Source organism: Mytilus edulis, chromosome 6 (assembly GCF_963676685.1).
Source record: "Mytilus edulis chromosome 6, xbMytEdul2.2, whole genome shotgun sequence".
NCBI classification, from domain to species: Eukaryota; Metazoa; Mollusca; class Bivalvia; order Mytilida; family Mytilidae; genus Mytilus; species Mytilus edulis.
In genome coordinates, this window is record NC_092349.1 from 60,298,665 (window position 1) to 60,318,857 (window position 20,193).

Consider the following 20,193-nt stretch of genomic DNA (forward strand, 5'->3'; position numbering starts at 1 on the left):
CAGCAGTGACACTTCCATTTTCATATAAATTATTAAGAAACCAAGGTTTCAACTCGCTCAGGCAAAGTTGACCTTGGTTTGCTTTTGCTTTTATTTTTATATGCTTGTTCTTACTCTCTAGTAAAGTTTTGTGTGCATAAATGTACATTGTATTACTAAATAGTGACAGCCTCTTTTCATATATTTGACCCTTTATTCTTTCGAATCAATGTGTTGGTAATGATACTAGTTGCATAATTCCATGATGGATTGGTATGTTGCTCATATACCCAGGGACAGGTCCTGGGATGTTGATTTGCAGTTTGTGAGGAGTCTTCTTTGGTGTCTGGTTGAGGGTTGTCTTATTAGCAATGAATCATACCACATCTTCTTATTTTATTATTTTAAAACCTTTATGAGTTGTGATTAATCAGGAGTCGACCATTAAAAATCTGCCATGAACACCACATATTAAAAGAAAAATCACTGATGAGGTTCTTAATCTTGGAAGGGTACATTCACATTTGTAAGGAATGCTTCAGCTAAGTTCATAAATCTCAATCCTCCCCATTTAAATCAGTTGAATGACATAAGGGTATATCAAAGATCATTCAAAGTCAAAAATATTGCAGATGTATTATTGACTTGCAAGTCAATAATTCAACCTCATTTGACTCTGTATTCATTTTTGTTTCATTTGACCCTATTTTTATATGATTATGTAATCTTTTACAAAAATATTCTCCTCTGAAACTACTGGACCAAATTTAACCAAACTTAGCCACAATCATCCGGTGACCTAGCCAACCAAGCAAGATGGCTGCCATGGATAAAGATAGAACATAGGGGTAAAATGCAGATTTTGGCGTGTATCTCTGGAACCTAAGCATTTAGAGCAAATCTGACATGGCATAAAAATGTTCATCAGATTAAGGGAGCTACCATTTGATTTTTATGGGGGGGCTAGGATGAAAAATTTTGTCCTGCATTTTTTTTTAGCTGTAATCTCTGTCCTGCCTTTTTATTTTTCACTCTGTTCGGTCCTGCATTTTTTTTTTTAGTTTATCCTGACTTTTTTTTAACCTAAATTGTCGTCCTGACTTTTTTTTTTTGCAAGTGTCTCATCCTGCCTTTTTTTTTTACTCGAAACTCCTGTCCTGCCTATTTTTTTCAAATTTCATCCTAGCCCCCCCATAAAAATCAAATGGTAGCTCCCTAAGTTCTGTCTGCCCTCAAATTTTCTGACAAATTTGACAACCCGTTGTTGGGTTTCTGTCCCTGAATTGGTATTTTTAAGGAAATTTTTGGTTATTATCTTAGATATTATTATAGTTTATAATAACTAATACTATTAATTATGTTTTCACTTTGTTTCACATGATTTGCAAAGTATCAGTAAGTACACTGTACAGGTGAGTGACACAGGCTCTTGAGAGCCTCTAGTTTTTGTAATCACACAGCTATTTAATTCAAATTTGATCTGCATTGATGAAATCGCATTTACCTTTTCATCAGCTATGAGTTTTATTTTTAATTTTTTTTTTACTAAAATGGGTTTATATATTTTTGCGGGAAATATTACCTCCCCTATTCCAACCGGAAGTGACAATTTGGAAAGATCATCCGATCGAGAAATTCTACGTAAAAAGACACGTTGTGTGCCGGTAAACACTATTATTTAACTCAATGAAAAGGTAAACAATGAATTATGACCGTAAAAGCCTGCGCCGCAGTTACGAGAAACTGTCTATTAAGCAGCTTAAACAAAAACTAAAAGCAAAAAGCCAGAGAACGAAAGGCCACAAACGGGATTTGGTAAGATGGAATCCAACTTGTTTGTTGTTGACTGTTGTGCTTTCTTTTATAAATAGCTGTGTTTTCAAGCACTAAATACTTTGTTGCTTGGACATCAGTCATGCACGTGTATCGTCATTGTTTATAGTTTTTTATTTCAATCTTTTTGTGGTAGAAAAAGAGCACACACAACAGTCACAGCTCATCTGCCCCCGTATAGTCTCAATATGGAGCTATATTTATGATGATGGTTAATGCATAAACATTGATGCCCCTTTACAAAATCCTGGATCTACACCTAACTAAATTATGCAGACTGAAGTGTCATAAATGTATCTTTTCAAAATTCTTGTCTGTATGTATGTTAAAACGAACCATGAAAAAGGGTTAATCATTACAGCAGTTTAATCAAATTGTTGGGTTTTTAACCGGATTTTTGTGACAAAAATGTTGGTTATTGATTTGGGGATGTACGGCGAGCGGGCGGTCGGTCGGGCGGGCGGGCGGCAATCAAATGTTGTCCGTTCATTAACTCATGAACCGTTCAACCAAAGCTTTTAAAATTTTAATATGTTGTTACTGACAACTAAATGAAGGTCAAGTTCAATAATGGCGATTTTGACTTTTACTGTTCAGGAGTTATGGTTCTTGAAAGATTGAAAAATGGAGTTTCCTGTCGTGTCCGTGCATTTACGCATGAACTGTTCTACCTAAGCTTCCCAAATTTTAATATGTTGTTACTGATGACAAAATGGAGGTCAAGTTCAATAATGGCGATTTTGACTTCTACCGTTCAGGAGTTGTGGTTCTTGAAAGATTGAAAAATGGTGTTTCCAGTCGTGTCCGTGCATTTATGCATGAACTGTTTTACCAAAGCTTCCCAAATTTTAATATGTTGTTACTGATGACAAAATAGAGGTCAAGTTCAATAATGACGATTTTGACTTTTACAGTTCAGGAGTTATGGTTCTTGAAAGATTGAAAAATGGTGTTTCTAGTCGTGTCCGTGCATTTTCTCATGAACCATTCAACCAAAGCTTTTGAAATTTTTATATGTTGTTACTGATGGCAAATTAGAGGTCAAGTTCAATAATGACGATTTTGACTTTTACCGTTCAGGAGTTATGGTTCTTGAAAAATTGTGAAATGGCGTTTCAATTCACGTTGCATTTACTCATGAACCATTCAATCTAAGCTTTTCAAATTTTAAGATGTTGATACTGATGACAAAATGGAGCTCAAATTTGATATTGACGATTTTCACTTTCACCATTCATCAGTAATGGTTCTTGTGATATTGCCAGGACACAAATAAATATTAATAAATCCGGTTTGCTGTCGTTGTGACAGCCTCTTGTTTCTAAATATGTCAATTTGCTGGTTGGTATGATAATTTTCAAAGGTCCTTATTTTTATACAGTATGATTGACAACTGCCATATTCATGTCAGACCAACAAACAATTAGAATTGAGGTGAGGCTTTGATTGGATATCAATCTCCTCTTAAATGCTTACCATACATGCCATATTGACCAAATTATACCTTTTTATACTCCTACATATTTTAGCTGACACTTTATGATGCAACTCAGTACACAACCCAAACCTCAATGTATGTTAGATGTGTGATGTGCAGTAAAACCTGCCTCGAATATGTTTAATGGCCTCTTCCAGACCCACAGTCATCTGTAGACTTAGGCGGCTCACACAGTCAGCAGGCTAATTGTTGCACAGATATTGTCATGTCAACTTTTAACAATGGTCAAATGAATGTCTAACTACAAGTATAATCATGACCATCAAATAATCAGCACCCAAATTCAAAATAAGAATTTGAATCAGAACCAGTTTGCAAAAGATACTGTGTAATATAAGAATAATTTGTGAACACATTGCAAATTTGAGGAAGTTGTTGATAATTATTGGGCATACCGTAACAGTGTAATTGAATCATATTTAGCTATTTGTAAATACTACAATACATCCAGCTGTCTTCAACAAGTTCAAAACTGTTAATGATGTTTTGGTTTGTTTTGTCCACATTTTTCCTATAAAATAGGATTTGAAATAAGTCAAAGTAGTAATCTAATTTTTCTACTAGCAGGTTCAATTTAATTTAGTGTTAAATATTAATTATATTAGCTTAGTATTTATAGGGACTGTTGATATTGATGTGTGGCTTCTTGTGGCACCTTTCCCCTTTGTAGACCTTTCACTTCCTGCCTCCGTAGGAAGCCATATACCATGAAATACAACTTAGGCTCAATATTAAATAAAAGGAATCAGCTTTCTCTGTTTGTTAAAAAGTCAATTTTGAAAAAAGAACATATTCTATTACGCTTTTATTAGTTTATATATCATTCCTTTGGTTTTTAAAAATTATAAATTTACCACTAACATATATAAATAATCTGATACAAGTATATTATGACTTTTTTTCTATGCATTAAAAAACTCCAGTTTAATTACTTATTGCATACATGTATATATACAAAGTGACTTTTTCCTGTGCATTCCAACATACTTCTGATAAATAATTTTACTTAAACATATTGTGACTTTTTTTCCTAGGGATTTTGTGACTTTTTTTCTGTTTACCGGTTCAATTACTTTTATTTGTATTTTGAATAAAGATTTTATCCAGTAGATTTAATAATGAAAATGTCTCTATTTTAGCAGAAAAAAAATCATGTTAGCTTTATACATGTTATATTGCATTCTGATTTATGATTTTTCAGCAATTGCCTGTACTGCAATCAAGGTCTTAAATAGCCTAATTTTATACTCCATGCTTCCTAATGCAAGATACTCCTCCATGTGTGCTACTCACCTTACATTTTGTAGATGAATAGAAATCACTATTTTTTAGTAGATCTTATAATCTCCCTATTACACAGTGTTTTCTTTCTTGTTTCCATCTGTTGCATTGATGTTGTAAACTTATTGGAGTTATCATAAAATTCATAACATTGCATAATGCTTTATTTAATCATTCATGTGTGTGCATGGTTTGTTGTAATGAATCTGGTACAGTATTGTTATAACTCTTTATTTGTCAACTTACACCTGTTAATACTTATGTCTGTATAGACTTCTTATCAGTAACATGTGTTCTATACCATGTATACCATGTATACAAGATATAGCAAAGTTTGCATTTTTGAAGTTAAAAAAAAAGAGAACAGAGAGACAATGAGAGAGTTATAAATTCAATTCACAAAAAGAGATGTGTATACATGTATATCTTTCTTCAGAGATATGTGTAGATCTTTCTTTATAGATATTCTTTGAAAAATGCATATGCAAATTAGATGCATGCCAAAAAATCTCTTGTAAATATTTTAAATATTTTATTTTATAAGGTTAGGGATAAGTATATATTTGGCAGTCGTAACACTTGTTTGATGCTTGTCTTTGCTTGGATACTTTTTTGTGTTCATTTTATCACAATTCGTAAATCATGTAAATTACAATATATAGATTACAAATGTACTTGTAGGTTCTATATTAACATATACTAAATTTCATCTGATCATCTGATCAAGCATGGCTTGAATTGAAAGATTTTAACAGTATGAAATGACACATTCGTTGATCATGCTAATGGTTAATGTGTATTATCCATACTAACAAAAAAGGATTTTATTATTTTTACCAAAAAAAGTAGGTAAAACCTGATCAGGTAAAATTTAATAGTACAATACTTGCTTTAATTGTAATAGATTAGTCCAAATAAAAATGTATGTGTGGTTCCAGTTACATCTGAAAAAAAGTTAGGGTAGGTAGGTACGTTTTTTTTTTTATTTTATGTTGTTTGTTTTTTTACTATGCATGGGAGCAACATTCTGACTTTAACAGTACTTAATGAAAAATGACAATAAAATCTTTAGGGTAGGCTTTTTTTAAGCCGAAAAAGTAGGGACGGTAGGGTTACTGGAACCACACATATATTTTTATTTGGCCTTAACAATTGGTGTGGAATATTATTTTTCATGGATATGTATGTATTGTAACACAGAAAATGGACCAAATACAAATTTCCTGTAGTCTAGCTTGACGGAAAATTTTAATTGAATTCTCAATCCATTAGAATTGGTTCCCATGAAAATTAATGAATCCAGAGCACATATTCAATGTTTTCCACAGTATTTTTGAATAGCTCTAAAATAATAAAAACTCATTTAGTAGATCAAGGAATAATGGAATGCAAAATATTCATTTTAACTTAATGATTTAAATTTTGTTTGAAAATACATGTTTGAATGGGTGTAATTTAATTTTGAGTTGTTTTGAATTATAGTATATCTTTATTTCTTTGACTGCTGTGAAGATTAATTGTTTAAAATTGTCAATTCTTTTTAACATGTTTAATGTAATAATTTGTATCCTGTATTACTTTTGTTTTCAATCAAGATAATATTTTGTAGATAGAAAGGCTTATTGACGCCAGTTTAAGTGAAATGGACAAAAAAGGGGACAGGAAATCTCCCTCTGAAAACACAACCCTCAAACAAAGACATTCTCATTCCACTAACGGTGATGTTAAAGATAAGTCCAATCTACTAGACATTATGCATCAAGAAAGACAAGATCGAGAAAAAATCGTCCTGTGGAGAAAGCCATTGAAGACTATACACTTCTCCTGTCTGGAGACTGCCTCACTACTGAATCAAGCTGGAAAAAAGTATGTATTATTGTTGTACAGAAACTTACACACATACATTAATTATCTGCACATTGGTAAGAGTTGCAGACACATCTACCATTGTCTATATAAACATGATAAAGCTGTGACCATTCAGTCTTTACCAATTTGTCATAGACTTTTATTTCTAAAAACAGTTCCTTTAAAACTTTTAGATTAAGCTTTCGTCTTACATTTTATGTAAATCTACCCATTATCATCATTATTGATAATTTTACAGGATTTTCTCCCTATATAAAAAAAATGTGTCACTTAATTGTCATCTTCCTGGTAAAAGTTCACCATAACCATGATTACCAATATATTTAGTTTTCAACAACGAGCAAAACCCATCACTGACTAAATGGCAAAAAAACAAGCAAAAGCGACAGATGATATCAAAGGTAGAACAAAACACTTAAAGTCATGTAAGTCGAAGTAAGACTAGCAAAATCATGGAAAAACAAAAAAAAGGATGAAAAATCTGAACAAAACAGTACATAGTCTCTTTTGGAGAGTTGTCTCATTAGCAATCATACCATATCGTCTTATTTCTGTATAAACAACTAGACTGAGAAACACGGAATATTATTTGACAAACCATTCTAAGGAATAGATAACTAGTAAAAGTATATTTGATAATTTTCTTCTGATGTAGGATGGTATATTTAAAGAACATATATGCTAATAACAATGTTTATATTGAAAGGTTATGGAGACGGAAGGTCGCTGTGGTAACTCTATTGTTGATGCTGTTTACATTTTATCTCGTCTACATTACTCAGGGAACACATCAGCCAGTAAGTTCTTCTTTTATGCCCCATTTATGGGCATTAAGTTTTTCGGTCTGTGTGTCTGTTTGTTCATTCATCCATCCGTCTGTCCGGCTGACTCCGAGTCTCCGGCATCAGGTTACTGTCTTTGGTGAAGGTAATTTTTTTTTATGAAGTTAAAAGTCCAATTAACTTTAAACTTAGTACACATGTTCACTATCATATGATCTTTCTAATTGTAATGTCAAATAGAGTTTTGCCCCTTATTTCATTGTCCACTGAACATAGAAATTGAAAATAATGATGCAAGTGGAGCATTCATGTACTATGGACACATTCTTATGTCAAAATTTGTAAAAACCTAGAGAGAGAATGCCTGGTTCATTTGTAGATTATCAATGTTCTTCAAATAAAAAGGAATTTCTTAGCTGAATCTTGTTGAAGTGCAAGTACCCTGAAATGAAATTTAGCCAACTAACATCCTCAAGTAGCACAATTTTGAACACTATAACAAGGAAAAGATCAGAAGAAAATTTGAAAAAATAGCAATAATTTTGTATATATCAATGAAAGTTGCTGAAGTTCAAGAATGAGAAAGGAAATCTTATATATATATACCTACAAAGATAATTTATTAGGCCTAAATAATACATTTCATATTGGCGCAAAGTAGAATTGATTCATGCTACCAGAATTTGATTAGGAAATACTTAAAAAATCTTAGTTACCATTGAATTTTATTAAACATGTACTTTTTTATTTTTTCTTATTTTTTATTTGTATAAATGAAATGTTCAGCTTAAAAGAAATATTAGATTTATTAAGAAGAAATCATAAGTATTTATAACCAATGATATTATGTCCTTATTTTTCAGTATGTTGCAAAAATAGAGAAATATGTATTATGGTGTGCCTATTGGTTAGGTCTTGGTGTACTATCATCTGTAGGTCTGGGGACAGGATTACATACATTTCTATTATATCTGGTGAGTATATCTTGGTGTATTGACATGAGTATGTCATTTAACATGATTACAAACATTTTTTGAGTATCTTGGGATTGACAAGGATTACATGCAGTTCTGTTGTGTTTTGTAAACTTGTTCATTTTGTCTTATCTCTAAGTTAGAAAAAAGTTAAAAAGATTACTTTGTGTTTTTCAGAAATTCTAGATTCAGAGTTTATTTTTACAGGAATTTAGATGCCATCCTCTACAACTCCATATACACAATATCCCATGTTAAATGTTATTTGTATTATTTCAGGGACCACATATTGCAGCAGTAACGTTAGCAGCTTATGAATGTAAATCTACAAACTTTCCAGAACCTCCATATCCCACAGAGTATGTATAACTAGATATATAAGAAGATGTTGTATGAGTGCCAATGAGACAACTTTCCATCCAAGTCACAATATGTAAACCATGATAGGTCAAAGTACTGTCTTCAACACAGAGCCTTGGCTCACACCGAACAGCAAGCTATAAAGGGTCCAACAAAAATCTAATATAAAACCATTCAAAAGGGAAAACCAACTGTCTAATCTATATAAAAAACCTGAAACACTTATGATCCACATCAACAAATAACAACCACTGAACATCAGGTTTGCACATACTTCCCTTATATCTGAATTTAGAGCGATATCAATGGAATCAAAGAATGCTTTTTAAAATTTTAATTTAAAGTTTCTTAAAGACTTGCTTACTCTTGAAATTCATAGAATAGATTGATTGTGTTAATCTTCCTAAAATTTTAAGCTTCCAATATAAACGATATCTTTTAGTAGTTGGAAAGTTATTTTTCATTTGATACTTTTCTTCTTCAACAACAAAAAGTTTTGTGTTCAGTAATATTTTGAAGATTAGTTTTGCTGTTGGAATTGTTTTATTTTGTGAATGATAGGAATCAATCTGAATTTTATAATTTTCTGGATTTTTTTAATCAATTTCTTTTGTTAACATAGCATTTTTCTTCAATTTGCTTGTGTTTCTTTCCCTATTAGTTGTATGACATATAGTTTCTTTAATATTTATTATAAAGAAGATGTGGTATGATTGACAATAAGACTACTCATCTCAAGAAACCAAAATGATACAGAAATTAACACCTATAGTTCACCGTACGGCCTTCAACAATGAGCAAAGCCCATACCGCAAAGGCCCCAAATGACAATGTAAAACAATTCAAACGAGAAAACTAACGGTCTAATTTATGTAATTTATAAAATATATTGATGAACAGATTTGATTTTTAAACTGTGTTAACAAATAATGTCATATATGAATAAATGTACATGTATATAGATCCCTTATTTCATACACCAGATTAAATTTAAGTAATCTTGTATTTTTAGAATTGTTTGTCCGGAAGGTGTTACAGATGGCAGCACTGTATCACTATGGGCTATAATGAATAAAGTCAGACTTGAAGCTATTATGTGGGTATGCCATATATTCAACCTTTATGAAAATGATATTGTCTCCTAAACTATCATAGCAAATAAATAAACTCATCATAGATATTTAGATACAATTGAGAATGGACATAGGGAAATTGTTAAAGAGACAACAACCCAACCTGAGAGCAATATTCACCAAAGGCCACCTATGGGTCATCAACACAAAGAGAAAAATCCCGCACCCATGGCATGCTTTAGCTGGTCTCTAAACAAAAATGTGTACTAGCTGAGTGATAATGGATGTTAAACCCTGAAATATATAAATGAACTCAAATTAAAAATCATACAAGACTAACGCAGGCCAGAGGCTCCTGACTTGGGACAGACACAAAAATGCAAGAATATTTTTTATACCACACCATACAAGAAGTACTGTAAGTTCAGAAATTATTGCGAGGTTTTTATTATTGCGAATAATGCGACGGAGTTGTAAACGCATTAATTAAAACTCGCATTTTGTAATATTTTAACTGAATTAAGCATGACTTTTCTCAAAATCGTAAAAATTAAAATCGCATACAAGTGTAAAATGACAAAATCGCAATAATAAATGCACGCAATAATTTCTGAATTTAAAGTACTAATTATTGGATAATTTATATTATAGAGTGAGAGATTAAAAAAATATATCTTTATGTTTCAGGGTGCTGGGACAGCACTTGGAGAATTGCCGCCCTATTTTATGGCAAGGGCAGCCAGGCTGTCAGGGGCAGATCTTGATGACGATGAGTTTGAAGAAATAGAAGAACTCATTCATGAGAAAAAAGAGCATCCTGAAGAATTAGTAAGTCTAACAGGTTATGGTCCGAGTGAGAGCGTGTACTGTTATTTTTGGCCTTTCATGTTTTTGTGGGTGCCTTCTAGTAATCACTCTCTTTTTTTATGCCCCACCTACGATAGTAGAGGGGCATTATGTTTTCTGGTCTGTGGCTCTGTTCGTTCGTTCGATCGTCCATCCGTTCGTCTGTGCGTCCATTCAGGTTAAAGTTTTTGGTCAAGGTAGTTTTTGATGAAGCTGAATTCCAATCAACTTGAAACTTAGTACACTTGTTGCTTATGGTATAATCTTTCTAATTTTAATGCCAAATTAGATTATTACCCAATTTCACGGTCCATCGAACATGGGTAAGGATAGTGCGAGTGGGGCATCCGTGTACTTTGGACACATTCTTGTTCTGTCTATTTTATAATTTTTACTTTTGTCCTTTGTGCATTTTGTGTCAACTTTTGTGAAACCATTGACACGATTTAAAACGTAAGTGGCCTTCTATCATTTTTAAACTCCCCTCCCAACAACTTAAGCTTTTGAGGTTTAAATCTAGGAATCAGACTGCCTATCTGTCTGTTGGTCACTTTACACAGTTGTAGAACTCTACCTGACAATGTTCATGAAGGAATATAATCTTGGTCGTATTGTGATAGGGGAGATAATTGAACTTACTTCAATATTACAATATGTGGCCCCGTATTCAGGCTTGCAAAATCAATAGTCTTACTGCAAAACTCAAATTGCTGGGCAGCAGTGCAAATTTTGAAGTACTTAAGGCAAAAATTTTGTGATGTTTGCTTACTTTGCGAAATGTTCTGAAAGAGTAGAGGGCACCTTTATTTCTTTTCAAATTCATTAATGATTATCTGTTCCATACTAATACATGTAATATTCAATTTAAAAATATTTACTAATAAATATCAAAATGTAATATAATTCATTAGAAATTTCTTATTTCTATTAATAGCATTGCATAATGATGTATAAACTACATTTTTACGTAAGAAGTTATTTATTGGATTTGGTGTTTCAGACAGCTGCTGGCGGATAATTTGGCTACGGTCATCACACGTTCAAGCCATGAATGAATTTAACAGTAATTTACTAAAAGCTAACACCTAATATCAAGTTGTATTTTTTCCAAATATTTATTATGGATGGGATTTCACATGTGCTACATACTTACAATGAAATTGTTTACAATTTACACAAAAACTTTCCAATATTTTTTTATTTTGTGTTAATTTAGAATCCGTACAGTCATAACAGTGTTCTAGAATCCTTTTCAACATTTTGAACTTTAAACATTTTAAACGACCATGATCTTGAAAGTTCAAGAATTTCACTGAGTGACAAAAAGGTTTTCCTGAATTCCTGTTGCAAAAACAGACAGTAAACGGGTATTTGCGACCATCAAATCCCCAATTGATGCCATCGGAGCTTAAAATACAATATTGTTATCTCCATGAAACTGACAGAAAACGCAACGTTTAAACATGTATTTAACATATGTCATATGCCGTCTGCGCTTGCGTGTATGTCCCATAGCATCAATTGTCAATTGATGCCATGTAAATAAGTGACGTTATCCAATCAAAATGAACGTAACAAACATTGTTGCATTAGAATTGACGGTGTAAACAAAGGAATGTTATCTTGTTCTTACTGTCCGAGTGAAGATAATAATATTTATGGTTTTGGGGATATCCATTTTAAAATTCACTAACAGTGAAGGTATTATACCTCCCTTTTTAAGCGAGCAGTATATAGTAATTGTATGTTTAACTTGTTTGTCTGTTTGTCTGCTTGTCTGTTCATTCTCATGTCTCATATTTGGACTGAACTATATCTTCTTAAGTTTTTAGGCATCTTGTTTCTGAACTAGCATTGAAAAAGATTTCATTTAAAAAAATTAAAGAATGTTTCTTGCATAATGATATTGAGCACATAAATAACCATATGCTACGTCTTAACAAAACTCATGACTTTGCTTCTTTGTTATGTTGGCTTGATTTGTCACACTTTTTACAGTGCTTAGAGGGTATGACTTTGTTAGCTTTGTTCACTGTGTTTGTTAGTTTTTACTGTGATTAATAACATTAAAGGTACCAATTTTTCTGCACCAGATGTGCATTTTGACAAGAAATGACTCTTCAGCAATGCTAAGGTTAAAATATTTGAAAATCCAAAACTTATAAAAAAAAAAATAAGAGCATATGAACTAAAACGAGAAAAGTATAGCTAGAAGCAAATTAGCAACACAAAAATTATCCATTATTTTAAATCAGTTCATATTTCAAGTAGATCTACAGTTAACAATGGTTAAATAGTAGAATTAAATGTGTCCAAATCTTTTAAATAGGAAACAAACAAGAAGAACTTGAAATTTCTGTTATCTCAAGCATGATAATTGGAAAAGAATTTTTAATATATTCTTGTCTATTGTTTTATTTTTTATTTTCAGGGATTTATGGAAAAATCTAAATTAGCTGTACATAACCTTGTACAGAAAGTTGGGTTCTTTGGTATCTTAGCCTGTGCATCAGTAAGTACTGACCTACATAAACATTACTGGGGTGTCTATGTAAGGTTTAATCTTAATAAATGGTACTTTTAATTTGTGTCTGGAATTCTGCTTGAGAAAGTATAAATCTTAAAAACATCACTTCTGGAAAAACTTTTTCCAAACAACAAAACATTTGTTCTATAAACATGGTCAAGTTGTCCATTATCAGACAAAAAAAACATGCTTTATTTTAATCTGTGCCTCTTTGTTCTTTAATTCTATTTTTAAATCTGTATAAGAAGTCTGTCAGTTTAATATAAGAGCTGCAGACGCTCAGTTAAAGGTACATATCTATTGATAAAATATTAAATCTAGGCTAATTTTGGAAATTGGTATTGTAATCTTTTTTAAAAACATTGAAAAAGCATACAGTCACACTAATAGATTTTATTTAAGTTTACTTCATTGTAAAACTGGATTGCCTCTGAATTTGTATAAATTCAATTTTGATTGTCTTGATTATAAATTTTACTTTTTTTTTTTACAGATACCAAACCCTCTGTTTGATTTGGCAGGAATAACATGTGGTCATTTTCTCATTCCATTTTGGACATTTTTTGGTGCAACATTAATAGGAAAAGCTGTTATTAAAATGCATATACAGGTAAGTTCTATTTTATGTTGTTGGGTAGCTATCTCATAATGAATACTCATTTATTTTAATTCATACACATTTGCAGTGTACTATAGTAAAAGGAAGTACTTTAATTCGTAGGTATCATATTTCTGGTTTTTTTTAGCAAAAGTTACATCATGTACATGTTTGTGAGTTATTAGAATTCATGGGTTCTAGTTTACTGAAGAAGAAAAAAAATCGAGCTAAAAATTGATACATAAAATTTATCACGGTAGTATTTGATTTTATTTGTAAATATGCTACTATAATTTTATCTTTTCTTTTCAGAAATTATTTATTATATTCATGTTTAGTGCACATCATGTGGAAACTATAGTCAAGTTTATAGGGTAAGTGTACAGTATAAAAGAGAAAGGGTTTTAAATTGTATCTTTTTCAAAGGATTGTGACATTTATTTTTTCAAAAAGAAATAAGGAATTTAATTTGCTCCAGTATTAATAAGGAAAAACAAATGACTTTAATATCACAATCATACCATACAGTAACTGTAAATTCAGTAATAATTGTGTTCATTAATTTTTGAGATTTTTTTCAAGAATGTACAAAATTCCGAGATTAGTTGTTGCGATTTTGGAAGAAGCTGATATGTATTTAAAAAAAAAATATCAGAATCTAAGCTATTATTGGGATACCCATCCAGTCGCATTATTTGTATTGATAGTAACCTCAAAATAATTTCTGAATTTATATTTTGGATGAATGTTTCAATATTTTGAAAAAGTAGAAGTGCCAAAGTAACACATTTAAATTTTACTTATTTTACAAATATTTCTTCACAACTATTTAGAGCCAAGATATTAAGATGTCAATTTTTACAGTAGAACTGCAAGATGACAAATTGTTTTAGTTTAAGTGAATTTTTAAATGCATTTTAACTTTTTTATTTCAGAAAAATTCCCTCCATAGGTATATCTTTACAGACGCCATTTAAAGAATATTTAGAAGTTCAGAAGAAAAAGCTTCATCATAAACCAGGAACTCATGTCAAATCTGTAAGTAATACCTAACAGGAGTAGGTCTGAGTAAGGGAAGGAATTGACAAGTATTAGCTTTCTCAAAAGACTGACTTTTACATTTTATAAACATGCAAAGATAGTAAACCAATTCATAACATGAAGCTAATTTATTGTCTGTAAACATTGAATAGCAGGGGAAAGTTGCATACTGTGGATTCATTTATTTTCGTGGATTGAGGAAAACTTACATGTTCGTGGATATTTGATTTCGTGGTTTTGCCGAAGTCTGCATACAAGCTATGAGAAAATTTGTCATTCGTTGAACATTTAATTTTTGGTGGTTCAACTGTTCCCACTTAATCCATGAAAATTGGTATCCAACGAATAATAATGAATCAACAATATACCCGTCACATTATGCTTCTCTCTAAATGTTATTTCTGTATATACATTATTTTTATTTCCACCTAAGGGCATTATGTTTTTTTGTGTATGTGTCCTCTGCTCGTCCATCCGTCTGTCCCACTTGAGGTTAAAGTTTATGGTCAAGTTAGTTTTTGATGACTCAACTTTAAACCTATAATATGATCTTTCTAATTATAATACTGAATTAGAGACCATTTCACGGTCCACTGAACATATAAAATTATCTGTACTACGGACACAATCTTTTATATAACCTAAACAGTAACCCAACATTACAGAAAACCATCTGGAGACAATATAGACTGATGTCATCTAGAGTAGAAAAAAACATATGCACTTACTTAAATGAGGACTTTTGACATAACACTTTATAACTTATTCTTTGTATTTCAGGATTCCAACCTGTTGGGATGGATATTTGAGAAAGTTATTATTGTAATGGTTGTTTATTTCGTCCTGTCAATCATCAACTCCACAGCCCAGAGCTACCACAAAAGACTGTGTAAAGAAAAGCACAAGAAATCTCAATCATGATTAGAGATATTATGTGTATAAAAAAACAGTGCAAATATTGTTTGTAAAATTGTACTACTGTTTGTGTGTGTGTATTTGTGAGTTCAAACCATATTAGGTTAATTCTTTTATACAATGTAGCACATATCATTTCAGTTGTGTAGTTTTTCAATTGAACTTTTCATTTACTATAGTCATGTATTAAAGGATGGAAATTCTATTTTCTTATAATTTTCAATTATATTTTTGTTAATATTATTTGTTTGATTTTGAAATATTTTGAAACTTCACTATTTAAAAGTTGTTAAAAGAATTAATTTATCATGGCATATTTATTGTATTTGAATGTTTGTAATACGAATTCTGAATAACTTATTTAAATATATATAGTTGGCTATATTAATGGAAAACACTTTATCGCTAATCCTGGCTGACCCGGCCGCTTGAACTTTTGACGCATACAACAATCACTTTTCCATTGTGGCGTCAGATATTTTGTTTTGTGACGTCAAGTTTTTAAGGGAACCTGTGTAATATCCAGTAATGGCGGACAAATAGCGATAAGGTGTATGCTTCAAACTGTGTTAAAATTAATTTCAATGAAAATGATATCAGACAATGCCGTTGTTTTCAGCTCAATATACATAGCAAAAAACTATTCTTGAAGTTAATTTTTCAATGAAAATAATAATAAAGAGATGTGGTTAGATTTATGCTGGATTTCAAATAATGTTGGTACATGGTTCACTCGTTGTTGAAGGCCATACATTGACCTCTAATTGTTAAATTCTGTGACATTTGATCTCTTGTAAAAAGTTGTCTCATAAGCAATCAAACCACATCTGTTTATTTATATAAATATATATGCTATTTAACTCACCAATGATCACATTTTTTTTGCTTTCAGAACATGATTTAAGACCATATTATTTATACGATATATATTCTCTTCCCCTTTGAGGTGAATTAAGTAAATATTTAACAGTGATAACCCTGTCAGAATTTTGTTATCCTAGAATGTAATTTCAAAGTTGTAAAGTTGTGCAATTTTTAAGCTAAAATGCATATTGTCATTTATTTAGGTTTTTTTCCCCACACATTGTAATAATAATCTGGGACTAATACTGTAAATTCAGAAATTATTGTGTGCATTTATTATTAAGATTTTTTAAGAATGGACAAAAATGTGGAATTAATTATTGTGAATATTCAGGACCATACATTTATAAATATCAGAATGTGATTTCTAATGCTTGCCATACAAACCTAGTCGCATTATTGGCATTAACCCTTATTAATTTCTGAATTAACAGTTCTTAAGTATATAATTGTATTAAGTAAAAGCATTGACTAAGCATATTTTGATTTAAGTGCTTCATACTTACAAATTTGCATACAAGACAAAAACATTTACAACCCTATAGAATTACAAAAGTAAGCATTCAATACTTATAACTAAGTTTTTATGCTTTAATTATGAAATTTCAAGTTAAATAACACTTTTATTTGTTTCTTTATTGTTTTGATATCAGGAAGAATGAGACATTTTTAAATTTTTAAAATGTGAAATAAAAATATTATTTTGGAATGCCTTGCCATTGTTGTCTGCAATTTGCACCAAAATCTTTTCAAGCAACTAGTCAGAATATTTTGACAATTTTCTTATGTTTATAAACAAATGTGTTCAAATACTTACATTCAGAATAATTTTTACATACCCCTACATTCCTTACCTGGTTTGAAATTTATTTTTAATAAAGGTATACATTAGTAAATGTAATAATTAGTACATGTATATGTTTCTAGTTCTTTTGAAGCTTTTTTTTTTTATCAACATGACTGGTAGATTTAACTATTGTTTCATATTTTATAACCTAGTAGTGATACCATCTTGTGAGTCTGAACACAGGGCATTATTGAGCATATAAAAAATTTAAACTCTAAATGTATTAATTTTTCAAACATGAAATGAACAAAACAAAAATCCATCAACCTAAATGATTTTGTGAAACTTGTACAATATCAAATGTACCCTTGGCATTGTTTTGTTGTCTAGTTTTAAGCAGGCTCTCATATATTTCTAAAATCATAATAAACAGCAGAGGGTTTCAATATAAACAAAGGGGTCACATTGTTTAAGTATTCTTAACTACTGTATCACTAGCCTATCAACACTTGAGGTTGCAAGTTCTAACCCTGCATAGGGCAAGCGCTTGACTCCAATCTGAATTTACTGAAATTATCAGTTTTCCTACGGAAGATCGGAGGTTCTCTCTTGGCACTTTGGTTTCCTCCACCAATAATAACTTGCTGCCACGAAATAGCAAAATAGTGTTGAAAGTGGTGTTAGAAAACAATCAATTGATATAAGCAGAGAAATTTTAAGAATACCATGTATTTTTTAAATCCTTTTTTGCTGGTAATCTTTGTATGTCAATATTTAAGCTATTAAGGGACCTCAGTGGCCTAGTGGTCTCAGTAGTTACTACTGTAATCACTAGCCAGTCAACACTGGGGTTGTGAGTTTGAACTCCGCTTGTGCAGGTGCACTTGACTACAATCTTAATTGACTAGGATGGTCAGTTTTCCTATCGTTGGTTTTCTCAAGGCACTCTGGCTTCCTCCACCAATAAAAACTGGCTGCCATGAAATAGCCTTAATGCCGTGCATAAAAGTGGCGTTAAAACACCAAAAATCAATTAGTATAAGCTATTAATGTTAAACTCAAAACAAAATGTACAAAAATTTGCATAACTTTTATGTTAGTCCATCTAATCCAGTAGGAATTTCTCTATGATGTTTACCATCATCAAATACTACTGTCTGATTCAGTAATAGTTTCTCTATGATGTTGACCATCATCAAATACTACTATCTGATTCAGTAATAGTTTCTCTGCAATGTTTACCATCATCTGATATTACTCCTACAATGTTGGTACTCAAATCAGTCACATACACATTCCCCTCATCATTTGATGTCACATATCTGTAAGAAAAAAATAAAATAAATTGTAGACCATATACATGTTAAAATTAAAATAAAAAAGCTTCTAATGTCAAAATGATCTATGTAGGCATATAATATACATATGACACTGATATAAATACAAGGAACCGCTGTAGTGCATTTTTATGCTGAAACACTACAAGCAAATACAAAATGGTCATCAATCTAAGAATTATATAAAAAAACTTCAATGTTGGCAAAGCATGTTCCAAATGTTCAGTTACTGTTCTCTCTATTATGCTATCATCAGATATTACTTCTACAGTGTTGGTATTCCTATTAGTCACATAAACATTCCCCTCATCATCTGATCTCCCCAATCTAAAAAAAAAAAAAAAAATTATCTTTTGTGCATGTAATACCATATTCATGTTAAAATTTATAAGAGACTATTAATACAGTAAGCATACAATATACATATGACACTAATACAAAAACCAGGAACCTCTCTAGGGCATTTTCATTGTGAAACTGAAGAATTATAAAAAAAAAAAAATTTATTTTCAACTCCAGCTTTGTATGATAGCAACATCTCAATATATAAGTGTTTGATCAAGGGCAGTAGATGATAGTATCATGTGATCATAGCCGTAGCCAGGGTCCGAACTCCCCCTTGAAACCAAATAAGCACTGTTAAAGTCAACGTTTTGTTCAAATTGTGACTGTTAAGTCGAGTTCATGAGTCCAAATACCCCCCCTTGGAAATTCCTGGCTACTGGCCTGGTGATACGATACAACTACTACACTGTCTGTTTTAGTCCCATATCTGTAAAAAAAGAAATGACCATATATTTGTTTTTTTTGTGTTTTTTTAATTATTTAAATTCGAAATGATCTCTGTAATACATATACCAAGAACCTATACTAGTGCATTTTTATTCTGAAACCATAAAAGTTCAAATGGTGATCAATTGAAGAAATAAAAAAAAAGAACTTCAATGTTGACAAAGAATGTTCCAAGTAAACAACCCCTGAACTATTAACTAGCCTGTTTATCTTTAGCTTTGTAAGAAAGCTACATGTCAATATATAAGTGTTTGACCAAGGGCAGTATAAATAGACGATAGTACCATTTAAAGGTCAAACGCTATTGCTTTCAGTTTGAATTAAAACAAGAAATTTAGGGATAACGTTCCTTAGATAATTTGATTTTGTTAATTTTTGACTAAGCTGATTTTTAGAAAAGAATACTTTTAAGTACAAAAAATGTACTGTATATTCAGAAATTATTGCAAGGTTTTTATTAATGCAATAATGCAACTTGGTAATTATCGCAGAACTCACATTCTGATGTCTAGTATTTATATCTGTATCTGAAATCTAGCATTTTTGTCAATTCTTCAAAAATCATAATTATAAATGCATGCAACAATTTCTGAATTTTCAGTACTTGCTGTAACAAATTAAAATGAATGTTATCAGTGTTAAACAAATACACATTTTTTCCATCTTTATTTTTAATGCAAATTATGAAGAAAAAAAACCAGATTGCTTGCTGCAACTATTTCAGATGATATTTCTTCATTATTTTGTCTTTTTCAATGCTTTGATATAAGCACATGTAAAAAATGTGTTGGTCATAGATCATAGTCAATATATAAATGTATAGTTTTGTATAAATTT

At 31.0% G+C, this 20,193-nt stretch overlaps 1 protein-coding gene across 6 annotated transcripts; it reads left to right on the forward strand.

The window, feature by feature from the left end:
- The first annotated feature begins 1,558 nt into the window (after window positions 1-1,558).
- On the forward strand, window positions 1,559-17,506 carry LOC139528018 (vacuole membrane protein 1-like). Of its 6 annotated transcripts, none has more exons than XM_071323796.1 (13): window positions 1,574-1,673; window positions 4,512-4,534; window positions 6,201-6,457; window positions 7,167-7,257; window positions 8,106-8,216; window positions 8,496-8,575; window positions 9,589-9,676; window positions 10,337-10,477; window positions 12,927-13,007; window positions 13,516-13,632; window positions 13,933-13,994; window positions 14,556-14,658; window positions 15,442-17,506. In XM_071323796.1, exons 3-13 carry the CDS (start codon window positions 6,234-6,236, stop codon window positions 15,580-15,582), a joined length of 1,239 nt encoding a protein of 412 aa, XP_071179897.1. In that variant the 5' UTR covers window positions 1,574-1,673; window positions 4,512-4,534; window positions 6,201-6,233; the 3' UTR covers window positions 15,583-17,506. The 6 variants fall into 6 exon arrangements, with proteins under 6 accessions (XP_071179895.1, XP_071179897.1, XP_071179892.1 ...); XM_071323792.1 differs by lacking the exon at window positions 4,512-4,534 and adding an exon at window positions 3,124-3,246 and having other exon boundaries at window positions 1,584-2,188; XM_071323793.1 differs by lacking the exon at window positions 4,512-4,534 and adding an exon at window positions 3,194-3,246 and having other exon boundaries at window positions 1,605-1,673.
- Window positions 17,507-20,193: the final 2,687 nt, after the last annotated feature.

Bases quoted from the DNA above. Each gene is read 5' to 3' on its own strand.
- LOC139528018 (XM_071323791.1), top strand. From the start codon at position 1,681: ATGAATTATGACCGTAAAAGCCTGCGCCGCAGTTACGAGAAACTGTCT. The intron at 13,008-13,515 runs GTAAGTACTGAC...TTTTTTTTACAG, and splicing joins GTATCTTAGCCTGTGCATCA to ATACCAAACCCTCTGTTTGA. The intron at 13,633-13,932 runs GTAAGTTCTATT...TTTTCTTTTCAG, and splicing joins TTATTAAAATGCATATACAG to AAATTATTTATTATATTCAT.